General features: G+C 41.8%; 1 protein-coding gene across 5 annotated transcripts in view; it reads left to right on the plus strand.

Moving 5' to 3' along the window:
• EPHB6 (EPH receptor B6) overlaps positions 1–21,139 on the plus strand; it is a 66,307-nt gene extending 45,168 nt beyond the window's left edge. For 4 of the 5 annotated variants that reach the window (XM_057415943.1, XM_057415944.1, XM_057415942.1 and 1 more), the window contains 11 exons: positions 410–534; positions 1,601–1,763; positions 2,587–2,701; positions 5,335–5,390; positions 5,506–5,625; positions 6,032–6,279; positions 7,196–7,411; positions 8,270–8,419; positions 8,594–8,787; positions 9,909–10,064; positions 11,093–11,584. In XM_057415943.1, coding sequence (XP_057271926.1) covers positions 410–534; positions 1,601–1,763; positions 2,587–2,701; positions 5,335–5,390; positions 5,506–5,625; positions 6,032–6,279; positions 7,196–7,411; positions 8,270–8,419; positions 8,594–8,787; positions 9,909–10,064; positions 11,093–11,201 — 1,652 coding nt within the window. In that variant the 3' untranslated portion in view covers positions 11,202–11,584. Of the gene's footprint in view, positions 1–409; positions 535–1,600; positions 1,764–2,586; positions 2,702–5,334; positions 5,391–5,505; positions 5,626–6,031; positions 6,280–7,195; positions 7,412–8,269; positions 8,420–8,593; positions 8,788–9,908; positions 10,065–11,092; positions 11,585–20,971 lie in introns of those variants that run through there. The other variant, XM_057415946.1, reaches the window with a different exon arrangement.
• Positions 21,140–21,489: the final 350 nt, after the last annotated feature.

Consider the following 21,489-nt stretch of genomic DNA (forward strand, 5'->3'; position numbering starts at 1 on the left):
ATTAGGGACTGTAGTGATAGGACAAGGGGTAACGGGTTAAAGCTTAAACAGGGGAAGTTTAGATTGGATATAAGGAGGAAATTCTTTACTGTAAGGGTGGTGAGGCACTGGAAGGGGTTGCCAAGGATGTTGCGAATGCTCCATCCCTGGTGGTGTTCAAGCCAGGCTGGACAGAGCCTTAGGTGAGATGGTTTAGTGTGAGGTGTCCCTGCCCATGGCAGGGGGGTTGGAACTAGGTGATCTTAAGGTCCTTTCCAACCCTAAATATTGTATGATTCTATAATGCAAATTAAAGGAAATGGAAGGAAGAACTGACCTAATTTATTAATTCAGCATAATGAATATGCAATTATAATTCATTGTTAAATGTATATCTTTGCAATATCTCCTTCCTTTTTTTTTATTCCAGTCCCCTCTGCCGTCCCTATGATGCATCAGGTGAGTCGTACTACCAATAGCATCACACTATCGTGGCCTCAGCCAGACCAGCCCAATGGGATCATCCTGGATTACCAGCTACGCTACTTTGACAAGGTGAGCAGAAAGCTGATGCGATGCTGATTATTGTATAGTTATTATGCAAAAGAGAACAGGGAAATCTTTCAGGATGAATAAGGTGGAGAAAGATGCTTCAGTTATGATGGAACAACCTAGAGCAAAAGCAGAAGTTTGTAACATATGCTTCATCTAACATCAGTCCATCTGCGTTTCCCAACTTAGAACCATACAGGGAAATATAAAAAAGAGAAGACATTTGTATCTAAGCTAAAAAGCTGTGGCTAGCAGCCTGGAAAGTTTAACATCAGCTCACACAGGTAACAGTGGAAAGAGCTGAAGTTTCCAAATGTATAAATTGGACTCACTCCAACATTCTGTCATATGTTTGTGGAGGGAAGTCCTTTGTTCCCATTTATACCTCGACAGACATCTCTCAGAAACTTTGGAAGGAGGAATGCACGCTTTCATTTACTAATGGTGGATGTCAGTTACCTGTTTATGTGCTGGAATTAAAGGGTAGCAAATAGAAAGTTGTTCTCCTTTCACATCTTTCATGACTCCTAATCTAGCTGTCTTGAGGAGAAGAGGTACATAGGGCTGCTCAGACAAGCTCACATCCCATATTCTTGATCTTTCTCATAAATATTCTGGTAGGATTGTGCAGGACTGCAGTTTTTCTAGCAGCAAAAAGGCCTGCTATTTGTAGTAAGATGTCTAGCAGCTTCCTGCTTCCATTACATGTTGTTTTGCTCTGGATTCCTCTAGGAGAATAATTGAGTTTGGAGCTTGCAGAAAGCAAAATTTTCTATTTATATTCTTAGCAAGGAACCAGAGGACAAAGTAGTTTTGTCTCTCACTCTTGTTTAGGTCAGGACCGAAGAGCTTTGGCAGAACTTTTTCAGAAGCCCAGGCTTAAGGGAATGAAAAGTATCAATGAGGAACAAGAAGTGCGAGGAAGTCAGTTCTAGAAGAGAGGTTGTGGTTGGGAGGCTCTGTACAGGTTCAAATACTGGAATGACATGGAAACTTGTATTCCTTGTTGAGGTGAGTGAGCCGTGTGGGCAGAAGTCTCACATTCCATTTTGATCATTGACATTCACAGGCAGAAGATGAGGATAATTCATTCACCCTGACTAGTGAAACCAACATGGCCACCATATCAAATCTGAGCCCAGGAAAGATATATGCCTTCCAAGTACGAGCTAGAACAGCAGTGGGCTATGGGCCATACAGTGGAAAGATGTATTTCCAGACATTAATGGGAGGTAAGTGCTATCATTTTGTGCTCAGATCTGCTTGTGACTCTTTCATTTGTGTCCCTGAGTATATTACCTTATCCTCTGGAGGACTGCTACCTAGTCAACTTGTATTTCTGAATATCATAATTTGCATATGCAGATTTGTTCAAAGGAGCTTCATGCTATCAGAGCATATAGTTTATACTACAGCCATATTCCTTGGTCCTAGTCCTTGTTGCCTCTGTGCCTCAGACCATCAGGAGCAGAGTGTGTCAGTAGAACATTCTGTAAGATTCTGTAAGAGAGTGTTAAAGTACATGGCACTATATACTGCTGTAGTTTGATCTTCAGATGTCACAGGCATCTTACAGCTTAATGCTCTCTGAACGTCTTAAAGACAAGTAGACACAGGACATACACCCAGAAGCTTGCCTTCCAGCAGTATCACCATCCATTCATGCAGAGAGCTACATAATACCTTGTGACATAATTTGATCTGGATCAAAGGTGCTAATGGATGTCATCTACAAGCTGAACTAATAGGGGAGAACGGGATCAAAGCCCAGGTTAGAGCTAGCCTATACTTATGTGACTCGTCAGGTGTCAGTGGACCAGGGGAAGGAAAATTGTATTCAAAGGGAGCACTGGCTTTTTGGAAGGAGGAAGGTAGTCACTGGAGTGATGGAAGGTGCTAAGGGACAACCAAGTCAAGGATTTGCTGAACTGCCAGGACTAGCCTGGGAAGCAAAGGGCTGGTAAGGATGGGTGAGACCTAGCTGAGTAGAAGCAAACTCTAACAGTTCCTGTCTTCTACATTTGTGTTTGTGTATGCATGTGTCTTCCTTGCTAGGAGAGCGCTCGGAGATGGTCCAGGACCGACTGCCGCTTATCGTGGGCTCAGCACTTGGTGGTCTAGCCTTCTTGGTAATTGCTGCCATTGCCATCCTTGCCATCATCTTCAAGAGGTGAATTCCTTGACCTGCTCATGTGCACTGCAGACAGTGGAACATAGCCCCTGCTACATTACCCAGTCCCAAGGGAAACAGCCTCATCTACATTTATCCAGATGTCCTTGAGATGCCATTTTCTAATTAAGGAAAGATGCTGCCCCATTAGTCCTATCTGAGGAGCCTCTCCTTTGGTAAACTGCTCATGTACTTAGCTAATATTTGACTAGTTAGCAATTGGAACACAAGGGAAGCATTTTAAATCTAGTATTCAGAGGGTATTTAAATGCATTGCTTTCAAGAAGAGACTGTAAATTGCATTTTAGGCAAGCAAGTGGAGAAACAAACATTGTAATGAAAGAAGTACTGGTGGAATAAGTATTTAGATCCACTTTTTAGAAGGTGCTAAATACCCTTTAACTGAGGACCTTTAACCAAGCTCACGTGATGAAATAAAAAATCTGTACAATCCCAATGGTTCCATAGAACACTAAGTCATAAAATACAGGTTACAGACAGCAAAACCCACTTCCTGTTCTGGAAAGGGAGAAGGGCAGATAGGACAATGTAGAGATGATCAGTTATGTTAAAAAAAAAAAAGGAGAACAGAAATTTTAAAGAGAAAAAAAATAGGAGGTCAATACTTGTGTAGAGGCATAAAAGTAACCAGTGGGGGTTTTATTGTTTGAAGAAAAGAAAGTCATTACCCACTCCTTGAATGTGTTAAGGTTTGAGCTTAATCCCCTAGATTAACAGTAATGGATTTCTGTACTTTGCTCTACTCTGCCTCTGCACAAGAGGTACTTACTAACTTTTTTAGCTGGCCTGAAAAATGTATGAACAACTTAACTTGAGAAAGCGACATTTAGTTTTAGTTATTTCTTTTTTGTTCTCTTCCCTTTTCTACATTTGTTTTCTCCTTCTGTGTATATTCTTTTTAAATATTTTTCCTTCAGGAAAGAAAAGAGCTCTTCAATGTTGTTCTATTTGCATTGCTGCCTCCTTTTGTAGTTTTCAACTGTTAAAAGTACAATTTCTTGTTACAGCTGGAAATGTGATGCGCACAACTCAATAAAGCATATATTTTTCTAAAGAAAATACCCCACAAACCCAGAATAAATTAATATGTATTGGGGAGAGACATTGATGAGTGTCTGTAAATGTATTTACATAAAAGGAAATACCATAAAAAATGGATTCCTTTATATTTGAAGGATCATGTGCAATAATAAACAGTTGTTCAGGAAATGTGGAAATACCAAATTTCTGTTTTAAATGTGTCTTTGATGGGCAAAGAAGGTTTGAAGGTGTAGGAAATGAGGAACACCACATGATATGAGTAGTTCATTAAAAGGTTGCATGTATGTAGAGTCAAATGCTGTAAGTTTAACTTGGTTTTGTAACTTGCTGGCACACAGTTTCCAGGCAATATACAATGTAAAACCACCTATTTTAGGCAATTTCTTTCCAGAACAGAACAGATTTTGAAAGTAGAGTTATTGTTTTTGCAATCTTAGCAGAATTTCAAGAGAGAAGCCTGACAAGAATAACACACATTTACCTGTTGGAATGACAGAATTAGTTATGTTAGTAAAGTAAGTGTTTCTTGATACTCCGTCTTCAGATCCTAACGGGATCAGCAGCTAGAAGGTCTTGTGCTGAAACAGCAAAGCGTATGAGTTGACACAAACCCATGCAAACAGCAGGGATACTATAGGACACCACAGGGTTTGATTTACAATCTGGTCTAATTAGAAATGGTTGCAAATGAGCATTTTGGAGAAAAAATACAAATATTGTTGGGAACAAAAGAAGTGATTTGAAAATGGAAAATACATTTAGAGCAAGATGAAAATAGGGTGAAACTTATAAAACAACTGGATAATGTGGGAAAAAATGCTGGAATCACACACATACAAGAGGAGACTGAAATCTGAGAAATGCCTCTGCTGAAAACAACTTATGCTTACTGGAAATTAAATGCATATATGCAGTAAATATTACAGTAATAAAGACCGTATTTGTTTTGATCTGCACGTGCAAAATTCACATCATGGAACAGATTTCTGTCCATCTGACTTTGTGTGGTTGGTTTTGGGTACCACACTTGCTAAAAGAGTAGTCAAAGTAAATGCTGTTAAGAGACCTGGACTAAAAATAAAGACTCAATCTCTGGGGGAAATGTATACAAATTTAGTATTAAAGTAATTGGTTCTTAGAATGTTTTTGAAGCATCACAGGAGATGGCTAAGATTTGTATTGAAAAGAATAATTTGGGAGGTTGGAACTGGGTGATCTTAAGGTCCTTTTCAACCCAGACCGTTCTATGATTCTATAAAATTAAAATGCAAAATTAGCCTGAATAGCAAGAAAACTTCAAAGACATTTATGTTAAACTGTTGGATTTTTTTCAGGATAGTGCTGGAAGTCCTACCATTTGTCATATCTAAAGCGGGGATACAAATAGTGGTGTAATAACGACTGTATAGAAAACAAGCATACTGTGGTTACAAAGAGATGGGCAGGATCTTAACATCCATCTTCTATCCCTAAATTCAAGGATTCTCTGCGTCTTGCATTGAGAATTCTACCTCAGCATTCTGAGAGACTCTTGTGTGTGTTTTGACTTTCCTTTCCTTTATGTCCTGCAGTAAAAGGCGAGAGACTCCATACACAGACCGCCTGCAGCAGTATATCAGCGCACGAGGTGAGTGTTCTTGAGCAACGCATGACAAGGGACTGTTTCTTTTCAGGACTTATTAACATCCATGTCTCTCAGGATTTGATTCTGGTGATGTTGTGGGCTGTCTCCTCCACTGCAGGACTTGGAGTGAAGTATTACATTGATCCTTCAACCTACGAAGACCCCAATGAAGCTATTCGAGAATTTGCAAAAGAGATTGATGTGTCCTTTATCAAGATTGAGGAGGTCATTGGATCAGGTACTGTGACAATCTGCAGATTTTGAAGTGCCTTCCTTGTTCACCTTGAGACTTGGCACACTAATGGCCTGAAGTGGAGTCATGAACCCATGGTACATCAAATGTCTCGGAGTAGCTTACTTTCACTTCCACCAAAATGCATTTGAACTTACTTAGTAGTAGATGCCTTCTCCAAACCAAGTTTAAAACATGCTTTGAAGACTCAGAGCTTGTCATTTGAACTAGGAAGGTATAGTCTCCAGTCTGAGCCTTTGCCTTAAGAACTTTACCTTTATCGAAACAGTCCTAGTAACCTTATTTCCGAGAAGCGCCTGGAGTCTTCCACAGTAGAATGCTTTAGTGCACCTGGCTAAAATTCTTTGCTGTGTTTCCTTTATTTGAGGTGTGTATCTTCCCTCCCTGACAGGAGAGTTTGGAGAAGTGTGCTTTGGGCGCCTAAAACACCCAGGGAAGCGTGAATACACAGTAGCTATTAAGACCCTGAAGTCGGGTTACACAGATGAACAGCGGCGGGAGTTCCTGAGTGAGGCGAGCATCATGGGGCAGTTTGAGCACCCCAATGTCATCCATCTGGAGGGGGTGGTCACCAAAAGCCGACCAGTCATGATTGTCACAGAGTTCATGGAGAACGGATCACTGGATTCCTTCCTCAGGGTACCACAACCAGAGTCTCCCACAACCGTTACCTCTTCATCTTGCTGTGTGCCAGTCTCAGATCTGATAATTTTGCCTGTCCTTCCTCTTCACTCTATAAGTCCTCAGTAACCCTCTTCAGGTGCAATAGAAATAGTAGCAAATTACGAGAGTAAGTGCTTTTGTGCCAGCATGGCAAAAATATCAGCCACCATATAAAATTTCCTCATTATTTCGGCCTTCTCCAGCTCAAATAATGAATGGTAAACAATGCTGAAGTGTTTCTCTTTGTACACAGTCTTCCGGTTCCTTATGTGCATGCTCCAGAGTTTACCTTTCTAATGATGTTTTTCAAACTTCATTCCACTGAATGTTTTAAAGTTTCAACATTGTGATGAAGTAACGAAACTTGTGGTTATTTTTGGACTTAGAGTTTCTGGTGCTTTTTCAGTAATGTAAAATAAATACAGACAGTTTTGTAGTATAGATGCTTCACTTCTTTTTTTCACTGACTGCTATGGTAATTCAACCACAAGTGCTTTGGTAGGTACATTTTGAAGAGCATGTGAACCCATTGTTTAGAATTATATAGAACTCATTGTAAAGACCTTAAAAAATAGGAGCAGGTTTGTCTACTCCCATTCATTTAGTCATCTTAGTAGTTAATGGTGTGGAATGCTAAAGGAGGATATGGCCATAAGATGAGATTTGTCTTCAGAAAAAAGATCACCAGTGCCTGACTTCATTTGAGGTTCCTTGCTTTGAGCCCACTCTCCATTCTTACTTGCTGTCCCTGAACTTTCACATTTTGTCTAAACTCAAGATGCATGTTCACTGAGTTCATAAATCCACCCTGTCTCCTTGCTCTTTGTAAGTCTTCTCTGTTTGCTTTATGCTCCGTGGTCATAAAAGCCTGTGTTTGTCTCCTCTATTGCAGCAGAAGGAGGGACAGTTCAGTGTGTTACAGCTGGTGGGAATGCTACGGGGAATCGCAGCGGGCATGCGCTACCTTTCAGACATGAATTATGTGCATCGTGACCTGGCAGCACGTAACATCTTAGTCAACAGTAACCTTGTGTGCAAGGTGTCAGACTTCGGTTTGTCCCGCTTCCTGGAGGACGATGCTTCAAATCCCACCTATACTGGAGCTCTGGTGAGTTACCACTATGCAGTGAGTCTTTGTGGAATGATGGTGAATAGGACCAACCTCATAACTAGATGTAGGTGTTATCTTTCCTCTTCCAAAGCTTCTTAAAGAAAGCATAAAGGACTGAAACAGACGTTGAAGTCCTGTACTACCACCCTTTGAGGAAAAAGTTATTGGTTTTCCTCCACAAAAAAATACCTAGCGTAAGTATATTTTTGGGCTTACAACCAACCATCAAGTGAACTTATTGACTATGAAGTTCTAATACCAGCTATACATACTACAAAAACAGTGAGACTATAACAGGCAGGTTAAAACTACGATTTTGTGTGCAGAGGATGAACAAGTATTCAGTCACTGAAAAGTGAAACAAGTTTTAGATGTATGTATTTTGAAGAACCAGCACCTGAATGGTATTTTGTCTGGCAGGTCATACCTGCACTCAGAGAGATCAAGGTGGAAAAAGGAAGGAGTTAATGCTAGCCACTGAGTGTATCTGTCCTCAGTGTTGCAGGTTGGGATTGATTAAATAGCTTTAGATTTCCAAATGATTGTGACTTTCATGAGGCTTTTATTATCTGCCACCTCTCAAATGCTGCAAAGAGCTATAAAAGTTAAAAACTACTATGTCATGGGATTTATAGCAGCAAGGAGGCATGATCTTTTCTCATCTATCTGTCAATAGAACAAGGTGGAAACCTTGAACGTCCTTTGAATTTAAACCAACAATGTCTACAGGACAGCATCAGCTGGATTGGCACTCCATCCTCGGACTTGTGCTACTGGCATCTGATCAGTTCAGTGATGTCATTTTAACTAATAGTCCTTATCTCACTAGCATTCTGGTTGCTCTCTGCTTTCTAGGGCTGCAAAATCCCCATCCGTTGGACTGCTCCTGAAGCTGTCCAGTATCGAAAGTTCACCTCCTCCAGTGATGTTTGGAGCTATGGCATTGTCATGTGGGAGGTGATGTCGTATGGTGAGAGGCCTTACTGGGACATGTCCAATCAGGATGTAAGTTTGAGAAGTGATGAGAACGTGCATCTGCCCCTCTGCCCTGTACCAATTCAAGTAGAAGAAGGTCATGTACCACCAAGGGATTGTTTCTTTATCTTTTCTTTTCCCAGCTCTGTTCTTTTTTGTTTGTTTTTTGCTTGTTTTCCCAGCTTTGTTCTTCTTTTCCTGCAGGTGATTAATGCCATTGACCAGGACTATCGCCTGCCACCACCCCCAGACTGCCCAACAATTTTACACCTGCTGATGCTTGACTGCTGGCAGAAGGAGCGGGTCCAGAGACCCAAATTTGAGCAACTTGTCAGTGCCCTAGATAAAATGATCCGCAAACCGTCTGCCCTCAAAGCTACTGGCACTGGGAGCAGCAGGTGAGATGGGAATTTAATGCAAAAATTAAAGGTCTTGTCTTTCAACAGGCCTGATTCAGGGAGGGTGATGAGGAGTTGTGGGTGCTGAATGTGAGGGGAGATGAATCTCTTGATAAGGTGCACTGAGGATGAATGATTGAGGGATTTTAGGGAATAGAGGGACTTATCTGGGTGCAGCTACACAAGATATTCTGTGATCACACAACACTGTGTGATCAGAAGAGATGATGAAGGAAGATAAGACTTTAGCTTATAGAAGGAAGGAATTCTGTAGATAAGACTGATTAGAACTGCAGATTCCGTCCCGTATTTTCCCAACTGCATTTTGCGGCCTGGTGGGACCAAAGGCAAGAGGTCAGCAAAGGAGAAGTCTCTGGGGAGGTCTTGGGGAGCTAAGATTAGGTGGATATCGGGCTGATGATGTAATTACATCCTGCTGGCCTGGAGGGGTTTTCCCCATTATTATAAAGCTCTCAGTAGAGACAAGCTGGGGGAGGAGAAAAGTGCCTAGTGATGCCCAATTTGCCAAAACCAGCACATAAAGAGAGTTATAGCCTTGGAGCAATTCAGGTGAAGGCGAAGGGAGACAGAGGTGGGGGGAAGAGCAAATGCTGCATATAAACAGCCCTTTCTTTGGCCTTTTATTGCTATGCCTTTATGAGATGGGTGTTGGAGCTGAAACAAGACACTCATTGTCGCGTAGGTTACTTCCTGATCCAAGGAGTGCATCTAGGAGAGGGGGAGTTAGTTACAAAAGTTAAAAGGTCTCATCTCTGCCTCAGAAACATCTTCACTGCGACTCTTTGTCCAGCTAACAGGTCTAGACACAGAAAGTGTGGAAAGATCTGAGGCAACAAGAAGAGAGTGTGCCTGAGAGAGTATATAATGGGAAGAAAGGATCAGTTTCTTGGGTTGGGTTGATTGTTTTCAGGCAAAAAAGGTAGTCTAGAAACAGGGTATCAAGATGGGATTTTAGGAATCGGGGCACAAAGAACAAATATTAGCATTTTCCATTCTGCGCTCTTCAGAAGTTGCATTCTCTCCCTGTCTTAACTCTTACCTTACTAGTGCTGTCAGCTCATGTTGACAGCTTGGATCTTTAGAACCTGCCTCTTTTACAGACCATCTCAGCCTCTCCTGAGCAACAGTCCTCCAGATTTCCCTTCACTCAGCAACGTCCATGAGTGGTTGGATGCTATCAAGATGGGCCGTTATAAGGAGAATTTTGACCAGGCTGGTCTGATTACATTCGATGTTATATCCCGCATGACTCTGGAGTAAGTATTGGGGCAGAGAGCAGACAATGAGTTTTCCATGCAGAAAGTGAAAGGAGTCTGAGAAACATTTAGTAGTGGCTATATAGGGAATATATACACATGAAATAGGAGAGGGCAGCCAGAGCAAAGTAGCTGCTGTTTTTTACATCTATCTGATTAGAGTCTCTGGACAACCTCCATACCACTGTATATCTGCAATCTGTTTCTGTAAGCGCTAATACTGATCCCATGTACTCTAGAAAACTTATTATCAGTGTTGCAGAGAGACTGTTACACCAGAATGCTCATGACAGCTGCCAGAGGTAATAACCACTTTGAAGAAGATGTGTAGACCCAGCCATGACGTATACTGGGTTAAAGTGCTCTGTAGAAGACAGGAGCCAGGAAAGGGAACACTCTTAGAACCTTAGAAAGGTACCTTTAAAGACTGTCTAGTCCAACTCCTGTGCCATGAACAGGGGCATCTTTCAGTAGATCAGGTTGTTCAAAGGCCCAGCCTGACTTTGAATGCTTCCGATGATGGGGCATCCACAATTTCTCCTGGCAACCTGTTCCAGAGTCTCACCACCCTTCCTTATATCCAATCGAACCCTATTCTCTTTCAGTTTAAAACTGTTGCCACATGTCCTGTCACTACAGGCCCTGGTAAAAAGTCTCCATCTTACCTGTAAGCCCCCTTTACGTATTGAAAGGCCACAAGAAGGTCTCCCTGGAGGCTTCTTTTCTCCAGGCTGAACAACCCCAAACTCTCAGCCTTTCTCCATAAGAGAGGTATTCCAGCTCTCTGATCATTTTCATTGCCCCCTTCCACTGCTTCTTTTTGTGTCATAACCTACCAAGTGCTGCCAACACCCATCCACCCATGCAGATTTGCCAGAGAACAGCAGAAGACTTGTCAACTGTTTCTCAAAGATATACATACATGTATATCTATACACATTGTATTGGGATCTACAGGGAAATGGACTGGGACTGTTCAGAACAAGAAGCCCATTTTAACACCTTCCACATCCTCTATTCTCTTGCAGGGATATCCAGCGTATTGGCATCACCCTTGTTGGTCACCAGAAGAAGATTCTAAACAGCATCCAGCTCATGCGAGTCCATTTGAATCAGCTTGAACCAGTTGAAGTGTGATGTTTACACCATCCTTATTCCACTAGTGTCAAGCTCTGGAAAGGTTCTAGGGGAATTCAGAGGGATTTTCTCTGTAAGAAAGAGTTGTCAGTATGCTACTTGAAGACTTAATGCACCCAGAGTGCACGTTACATGTCCTGTTCCATGAACAAAAATGAAGCCTTACCATGATTTGAAAGCAGAGCTGAATAACTGTGGCCTTTAAATGTGGCTGGGAATGGGTTGGGGGGGGGGGGGGGATGTTACAGTAACAATGCCTCTTCTCTGCCAACAAAAGCTTATCAGACAACTTTACAAAGCCATCAGCAGGCTTTATCTGTGGCTGGGAGCCCAGCAAGGCTACAAAGACATAATAAAGGCAACAAAATGTTACCATTTTTTTTTCCAAATTTCTACGCTATCTCATGTGCAATTCTTGAGTCTGCTCCATGGTCCAGGAGGAAAACTTGCTAATCCTTTTGGGCTGATGCAAGAAACAGCAAGTCCTTGGTGGTACACAACTCTATTTATGGGACTGCAACCTAATGGAACAGTAAGGATTCCTGGAATCCATCCTGCTGGATCTGCAAGCAGAGAGGGAAACAAGTAGGTTGTAGTCCTCACAAGCCCATTCTTGAGACGAAAGGCATAAGTTGTGATATTCTGAGCGCGCAGAATTTGGGGTTTGTTCTCCTCTGACCTTCTCACAAACAGTGAAGAGCATGACAAAAAAAAAGTCTGAAGCCCTTTGAAAAGTGCTTGCTCTTTTTCTCACCCTAACCAGCTACATCAGTGGGCACAGCGGGTCGAGTGTTGTTGCTGAAGAAACTTCAGACCTGCAGTAAACTTAAAATAGCAAGAGAGGTGAAACTCTTTCACAAGTTCTTGACAAGAGTGATCAGGGAAAGGTCCCAATCTTGCAAGTCACTTCAGCCCTTAAAAAAAAGATTAACAATGTCCTTGTGATCGGCTCTGTTGCCTGGCAAAGGTGCATGAGAATGACCTGAAGGACAGAGCTTATGTCTCCCTTTAGACAGAGTAGTACCCGTTTCAGGAAAGGTCTGCTCTTAGGAGGAGCAGAGCTTCAGAACTGTATCTCTCTAACTGTCCCTATGCAGGAGTATGAAAGCATGAAGCTGAGTTTGAGAGGAACACTCATAAGCTATACACTTGTCCACCTCACCAACACATAGGAAAGGAAATGGAAATATCCACCTCTGCCTCTTGTTCACCTCACTGACATGTAGATAGGGAAATGGAAATGGCTTTCTTAAGCAAGATGCCAGTGAAGGCTGCATAAAAAGTTGCTTTCTGTGTGTGGGGAGAAATAACCCTGGTTATTCTGATCTGTGTCCATCTGTTGCCTCACTGTGAATTAGTCGTGACCTTACTGTATTTTTTCAGCTGTCAAGGTTAGAATAGCACAAGTTCTGCAAATACTGCTCCTGTATGGATTTAAGGATTCCCTCAGCTTACCCAGCAATGAAAACTGAGAAGAGTCCAATAATATGATCGGAGTTGCTCCAGAATAGTTGCATTAGAATAGCCAGCACAGTTCAGACTCCTTGTTACATCATCAGAGTAATGTTAATTCTCTGTTTAGGGAGGCTTCTCAGAGCAGGGGGAGTTCACCCTAGAAAATTTGAGTTGGTTGCTTTTTGAGGGGTTTCTACAAAGTTGAAATCCTCACAAATCCAGTTACATATATCCTGACTGGCTGTCAGTCCCACCTACAGCATCTGAGGCTGAACAACTGCTGCTCTCTTCAGAAAAGCATATTGAGCACAAGATGCTGAGAGGAATCTGTGGTCTCTAGTGCCTTCCATATGTATTCACTAGAGGACAATAAGGAATATATGTGTATTCATGTATGAGTGTATCCTAGAAGTTCTCTGTGCCATCTGGGGAAACATGGTAAGCTATATTTTCCATGCCCTGGGTGGTTAAGATTACTGGAGAAATTAGTTGTGTAGCTAAAATCCTATGGCCTCTTTTCAGCCTAATGGAAACTTTTATGCAGAGAAGACATTCTTTCTCTTCATGCAGAGGGAGACAAAATGGGAGCCTTGTCTGAATCTCATACCAATGACAATGAGGTTTGATAGCCCCTTATGTGGAGCTGCAGTGAAATGGTGGTAGTCCAGGGAGTAGAACCTTTACTTTTTCCATATGAAGTCTATGGCAAAGTTGTCTTCACAGTCAGAGGAAAGGAATTTGCTTGCTATACCAAGACAGGCATCTAGTGATTGGGCATTGTAGATCTCTTCCTCCTCCTGTTCTACAGCAAGATTGAAATGGCCCTGTGATAGTTCCAAGGGGTCAAGCATCAAGATAACCTGGCTGTGGCCCAAACTGCACAGGGACAAGCTTGGGGTCACGGATGGAGTGGAAAAGGGTAACTGTTTTCTGTAAGAAGTCTCTCCATTTGTCTTGTTCCCAGGTAGTTCCCTGTTCTCAGAGTACTTATTTCATAACTTGGGATGCAAAGGCTCTCATGTCATGATGCATCTTGTGGTTTTTGTCATTACGTCAGTCCTTAGCTCTGCAAGCATGGAGGAAAGGCAGCATTAGAAATACTCTGATCTCACTTTCCTCAGTCATGTAAAAGTAGAAATCCTACATTCTGTCTCCGCAGACATCACCTGGGATGTCCTGCAGCATGTGAGCACCCTCAACATGTAGGGATGAGAATCGGGAAGGAAAGGAATGAGGCTCATCTAGGTGCCTGACATCTGTCTTTCACCAGAAAAAGAGTGAGAAATAAAGCAAAGGAGTCTTAAACAGCCAAATTCATTGCCAGAGAAGCAATGGGAGATGAACAAGTTATTGCCCATGTTTACACCGTATGCTATCTATAATATGCAGTTCATAAGAAGACTGAGTAAATTAAATGCAGAGGTATCAGTGTACATTCATGAATGCCTTGTTATTTTGAGCTGGGAAAGCTGCAGCGAACTCTTGAGTCACTGCATTATGTCTGCAGGGTAGCAGTCTTCTGCAGTCATTCCACATCCTGACTGTAGGCTTAATCACTTTGAAATAAGGAGACATGAAGAATCAGGTACCTGCAATAGTTCCTGCACATATATAATATTGTCTCTTTTATCTGTTTTGGTGGCATCTTGAAGTTTCAGAGGTCATTAAATGAAGCATATGCGGGAGCAGATCATCTAGAGGACATAGAAACAGATCATGGAAAGCACCAGGATACAGAAACAGTTACATCCATGTTTATTCCATTTCAGACTCACCAACCCAGTAACAGGAGTAAGATCAAGGATCATCTGGGCCTCAGAAAAGAAACCAGACTAAATTTACATTGTCAGTCAAGAGAATTCTGATTCCCCCATAGCAAAACTGCCATTGCCAAAGCTATGCAAACCAAGATGAAGTAGAACTTCCCAGCCCTGGCTGTACTTCCCTCTTCCCCTCAAATACAAACGATTGAAATGCCCCAGGCAGACAAAAACTAGTAGGAAAAGCAGAAGTTTTTCTCAATGAGCTCCTATTCACTCCTGCCACTGCATCTGTTTGAAGACAAAAAGACCCAGTGTACTCACTGGATAAACAGTGGCACAACAACAGAGAAAGAAGGTAGGCTAAGAAGGCACTGCGGAGGAAAAAAAGACACCAGGGCCAGACCATTCTTAGACATTCAGCCAAATGCCTCTGAGATGATGCCAGTCCTGATGTTCCACTGAAACAGCTGCTTTTAAGATGTGGACAATTCTAATATCCAGAGGTATTTAGAAAGTGTGCAGAACTTTCTCAGTGAAAGGAGTTAGAGATCAAGTAGCGTACTTCTTTCTTCCTTGTGTTGGTGAGGTCCAAGAGTGAATGGGCGTTTTCCCATGAGTCAATCTCAGTGAAGTCATACAAGGTGGAGGTCAAAAGGCCAGAATTCCAGGGGACTTATTGTCTTTTCTGCATGAGGTGCTGAAACATCCAATCAGTGAGATGGGAACAGCTGAAACAGTGAAGCACTTAAGTCAATCTTCTTTAGAGTCTCCCCAGATTTCCCAGCTGCCTTTATCTCCTGCAAAGGGAGAAGGGACTTGTCTGTCTCTGGTGTTACCAGGTTCTCAAGCTATGTAAGCTGAGCTGGGTCAAAAGCAGGATTGAAAGACTTCCAAAAATGAGCACGTGTAGCAAGCATTATCAGTTTAACAGAGGTCCTCTTTTCCCTCAGCCATGACTGACCCAAGTCCTTGCTGTAATGTTAGGTGATGAGTCAGCGACAGTACTGACACTGTCTAAGTCACTACTGACCAGAATAATGCTCCGATACACTGCAGGATAACTTGATGACGATGCAAGAGTTGAGAAGGTCAGGTCCAGTCTACTGATACTTCCCTTGGGGAGCTGCATGTCTACATCTAAGTAGTTCCATACACAGGTATGGAACTCTATCAACTCCTTCAGTTCGGGAGGTGATACAGTGACAACAGCTTGAGGTAATCTGAATCCTATTCACATACTCTCTATCACTATCTTGTTTCTTTCTATGCCTGCTACCTTGAAGGGAACGAATCCCTTGTTGTTAGGAATCTGGTCCAGGGCTTCCTACCTCATGTTATTCCTTTCATAAGGGAGGATTAGATTGCACTTCTGGCAGGCAAAGGTCTGGTTGGGTTGAAGAAACAGAATATGAAGAATGGTGTTACCTGTAAAGGTCTGGTAGAAAATCCTAGGATCATAAACTCAGAATGGTTTGAGTTGAAAAGGAACTTAAGATCATCCAGCTCCAACCCCCTGCCATGGTCAGGGATTGCTTACAGCAGACCATGCTGCCCAAAGCTCTGTCCAACCTGGCCTTGAACACTACCAGAGATGGAGCATTCACAACTTCTTTGGGCAATCTGTGCCAGCACCTCATCACCCTCATAGGGAAGAACTTATTCCTTATATCTAATGTGAACTTCCCCTGTTTCAATTTGAACCCATCACCCCTTGTCCTATCACTGCAGACCCCGATGAAGAGTCCCTCTCCAGCATCCTCTTCTGTGAAACAGTAAGATAAAAAGCCTCATCTCCTTGCTACAACAGATAGTCCCTACTTAGCTTCAGCAAGAGAAAGCAATTTGCCAGCTCCCTGCACCACCTCAGTGCACTACTAACACATCCCCTTTTTATGCTGACCTTTCTGTTCTTTTTCCTTAACACTACTTACAAGTGTAAGGAAATAAGTATAAACTTATTTCCTTACACTTGCAGATGATGGCATTGATAATGAGTAAATACACTGGCCAGGTCATTGCCTAACATAAATCAACTAATGTCATTTATTGCACTATTCAACCTTTTATCAAATAACAATTCAGCCCAGAAGCATATTAAGGGAAAAAACACAACTTTCTAGAGAGAAGAAATAGAAGCAAGTTACAGAATTTGGAGAAATTAAAGCAGGAATTATATATGTAAATGAAAACAGTTCTGGGTTTGCATTCTTTTCCATCTATTCTGCAGAGATTTTCTGCTCTTTGGGGATAATTCAGATTAACAATACAATGAAAAGATGATGTTATCCCACAGCAAGGCGCCATGCTTCTCTATTTTGCCAAATACTGACAGCAAAACTGTTGCAGCATTTCAGAGAGGCTTTTTCCTGATGCACAGATTTCTGTTTGGTGTCAAGTGAGAGCTGTAGTAACTGTTAGCAAACATGCAACTCTTCTTTGCTTTTTCTACTCCAGTTTTAAGTGTCCAGAGCTTTAAAATATCTGCTAATTGCTTAATACTTTGTATCCCAAGTTCTGTACTATCACAGATGTTTCCTGATACTCAGCCTACGCTTTTGCTTTCAATCAGTTTCAATCCTTTACTTTTGTTATATTTTCTGACACCTTTTTGAAAAATTGCTCTTCATTGACTATCTCTGATGGGATGGGTCGAGATGAGATAGGACATGACACGTAGCCTATAGGAGAGAACAAGAGAAAGACATGGATTCACATAAGAAAGAAATAGGGAAGACAGATGACTAAACCAGAAGTCTCTGTTCGCTTTAAAGCAATGACGTTTAATTTCAAAATGGTAGATAAGAAATTCTGTAATCATTTCATATCTATATATTATATATACTTTCAGACAGCTACATTTTAAATGAACAATATCACTGACATGAAGCCATCTGTATTTACTTGAAACCATGAAGCCATGGCTGATCTCAAATGTTTTCTTACAACATGTGTGGACTGACAGAACAAAAGTTCCATTTGAGAAGAAAACATTCGACAATATGGATACATTTGCACAATCTGCCCTTTGGGTTTTAGATCATTTTTGTGATGACTCTGATTTAGGCTTACTTTCCACACACACCAGAATTTCATATTGTATAATTGCATTCATAGTTGAGGTTGCTGAATTTCTTCATAGTCGAGTATGGAAGAGCTGATGCTCTTGGGCAGAAGAGAAATCATGCTATGAAGTTTCAGATCAGTTGTATTAGTGCTGTAACAGATGACAGTGAAGTCATTTACAGCTCTTGTCAGTATCATTGTATTACAGAGTTAACACCCAGGATTAAAGTTTGGTGCTGCTTTTAACTGCATTAAGCTGCCTGCAGGCTCAGACTGGCATTTCCTCACGGGTAACACTTCCACTTTGGTACATGGATAAAGACTACTTTCTTTTTTTAATAAACTCCTGGACCAAAGTTCTCTTACAAGATTTGTCTTCCTTGGCAGTTTTGAAGTTAGTGTTTATGGAAGACACATGGGCATGCTACTGATCAGACAGATTGATAGCGGAAGAAAAGAGGACATATTTAAAGGCACTCAGGTAGCATGTCAGAAATAAAACATCACAGCAGTTCAGCCCACAGGTAAATACCAGAGTAGACGAGATAGTAACTAAGGTATGAAAACTTATTCAGTGGCCCAGGGATTCTTGACATCAGATACCTTTTCCATTGCTGCCTGCACCAAACTGATGCTTTCTTTCACCACAGCAATGGGAAGAGCAGTCTCCCCTTCAACACACACTTTCCTTGATATTTATCACACCACACCAAATGTGCCAGAAGAACTTCAACAATTAGAAATCCAAAGCACAGCCACAGATATCTCATTAGTGAAAAAGTGAGATATGATCAGGAAAATACAGGATTTTCAAAGATTTGCATGGGAATGAGTAACTAATCTATGGAACTAAGGAGATAAAATGCACGATTTCTTTAGTCTCTTGAAATTCTCAATTCAGACTCACCTCATTTGCATGGTACAAGTAAGAAATGTTTTTTGTAAGAAAACATTCTGGACTTTGTCCTTTGAGAATGACCACAAGATCTGGCCTATTTTCTCATCCATGTAGTCTTTAGTTTGTTGACCCAAAGGCAGATACTACAGCTGTGAAATCAATTGCCACTCAACAATATTCACAGTCACCATTTCTCATTGAAGTGTTTTAGTGCCTTATTTATTCCACTGATGTTCTGGTGTCCTCAACATGAAAAGGACATGGAACTGTTGCAACAAGTCCAGAGGAGGGACACGAGGATGATCAGGGGACTGGAGCACCTCCCGTATGAAGACGGGCTGAGAAAGTTGGGGCTGTTCAGCCTGGAGAAGAGAAGGCTGTGTGGAGACCTCATAGCAGCTTCCAGTATCTGAAGGGAGCCTATAGGGATGCTGGGGAGGGACTCTTCATTAGGGACTGCAGTGATAGGACAAGGGGTAGTGGGTTAAAACTTAAACAGGGGAAGTTTGGATTGGATATAAGGAGGAAATTCTTTACTGTAAGGGTGGTGAGGCACTGGAATGGGTTGCCCAGGGAGGTTGTGAATGCTCCATCCCTGGTGGTGTTCAAGGCCCGGTTGGATGAAGCCTTGGGTGAGATGGTTTAGAGTGAGGTGTCCCTGCCCATGGCAGGGGGGTTAGAACTGGATGATCTTAAGGTCCTTTCCAACCCTAACTATTTTATGATTCTGTCTCTGTGAGTATCTTAAGCACTTGGAAATGTTACTTGACCAAATTTTACTTCAGGAATTGTTTATCGCTGTGAAATAATTCATTGTATTTTACAGATGGGGAAACTGTGACGTAGAGAAACTGAGAACTTTGGTCAGAGAAAGGTAAATGACCATAGCCAGGTTTTCCACATAAATCAGTATATTCCCTACTTATTTTTCCAGTCTTTTTTCTGAAATAGGAGTATGCAATTCTCACACAATGCACAGAATTGCTATGAAATCATTTGGAAAAAAGTGACAACCTCCTTGAAAAAAAAAAAAAACAGAGTTAAATCCAATGTTCACCCTGAAATTTGGCAAAATAATAGAACAAATACTGCTGCTCCTAGGGCTACATGAATATATCAGAGCATTTTCCTCTCCTCAGGGATGTTTGGTCAGGAATGAGGCTCCTCCCCACGACTGCTTACATTGCTTCCTCTGTCATGCCCTAGTGTAGCAACATATGGAAGAAGGACCTTCATATAGGAAAAGCATCATCTTCTGAGTCCATACTGCTTCTTGCAGCACCGAAGCATACCTGCAGGAGTTACCACAATGTGGTCGTGCTCAATTGTCAATCCAGCCAAATCAAATGGGAGTGAGAAGTAAAGAAAATGGTTTAGAACAGGATATATTCCAATGACAAAATGTAACTTCTGCTTTTTGGGGGTCAGCATATATACACAGTTCAGGTACAGAGGCTCTTTATATCAGTGTAGGTATACAGTTTACTTCTTGGAATGAAAGTAGGGTATCCAGATGTGTCAAGCAACTGAGTCATGGGAAACAAAATAGAATATCCTTGAGTAGGTCATTTCAGTGGCTGTTTGGGATCCTGAGTGAATCTCTAACATGGATCTGGACCATTACTGCACCTCTTTAGGTGTCCTGACACTCTCCTTTCAGCTCAGAATTTTTACCTGCTTACAGCTCCACACACTAATCCATTGACAAGCTGTGGGGCTGCCTCCATCACAGCCTGAGCAGCATCCACATTGTCACACAAGGCAGCCACATGAAGGGCTGGCTGCTTCCCCACTGCACCTACATAGGCAATAGTAAATTAACCATCTCACTGCTGAATACGAACCATTCAGCTGCGTCCACTCCACCCTGTCAAGTTTATTCTCTGCTACAGCTACAGTCCTGTGCCTGCTTATCCAAACACACAGACCCCACAAGTTTTCTTTTCAACACTATTTCAGCCAAGGCTCGTACAAGAAGGGGCAGTGCTTCTCTGATGACTACTACAGCCTTTACAAAACAAAAATTTCTGAATAGCTTGCACATCGTTATTCTTTGAGGCCTGGAGCAGGGAGCAATAAAAGTTGTTCATTCATAGTCTTAAAATAACTGAAGTGGTTACAGGAAACAAGCTTTGCTGCATCACCAAGGCAGATTTGGTTAGAGCTTTTTGCTATCAGCCTAACAGACGTTTTTGAGAACTGTCAGGGCACGTCCACGAGTGATTCACCTTCCAAAGATCAGGCATTTTGCATAAGCAGAAGATTCATCATTCAGCTTTGCATCAGAGACCTGATGAAAATATCAGAGGAAATACAATTCTGGCTCAGGTGCTAATGTAGAATTCCAGGATAATTGCACACTTACTGGGCTTGACTAGACCTTGTACAAGGTGTCAAATTGCCTTCACATCCTGATCTTGTGCCAGACCTCAGTATTTTCTAGCAGGACCATCTGAAATCCATGCAGAAACTGCACATATCTCCTGGATTTCGGTTCCCATTCCAAGTTCATCAACCAGTCTCAAATAAGCTGCATCATTGATTTTTGTCATAGGACAAAATTCAGCAACCAAATCCTTTCTTTCTGACAGATGGAAGTACACTGGCAGAACACAAAACTGTCTCTCGACTCCCATCCCTTTACTCCAACCAGGAAACTCAGGTAGAAAAAGAATCCTAATTGAATATGCAAACCTTTCATCCCAGCATGGAAACACAGCTGAATACAACACAGAATGATCCCTCTGGGAAGCTTGAAAATCAAGCCATTGTTAATAGAAATAAATATTTTTTAAGAAAAATAAAGGTTGGCCACATGTCAATTGTTGTTATCTCTGGTGGCGAGAGCCAGCTTCACCTGACAAAATGATACCCTCAGGTGATACCCTAAGAAAATGTACTAGCAACATGCAGCATCATGCTTTTCATAAGGAGAGAATGAAAAGCAGTCTGCCTGCTTTTAATGGGGCAGGCTGTGCTTCAAAAGAATGAGAAGTCAAGCCTGAAGTTACTGACAAACCCACTAACAGGGCAAGACTGGGGTAACAGAGAACCATGCCAACAGGTATAGCACCACAGCTACACAAGGCTGAGTAACTAAATTAGGAAA

Source organism: Pezoporus wallicus, unplaced genomic scaffold (assembly GCF_028554395.1).
Source record: "Pezoporus wallicus isolate ANWC-B61680 ecotype Strahan unplaced genomic scaffold, APGP_CSIRO_Pwel_v1 contig_6814, whole genome shotgun sequence".
NCBI classification, from domain to species: Eukaryota; Metazoa; Chordata; class Aves; order Psittaciformes; family Psittacidae; genus Pezoporus; species Pezoporus wallicus.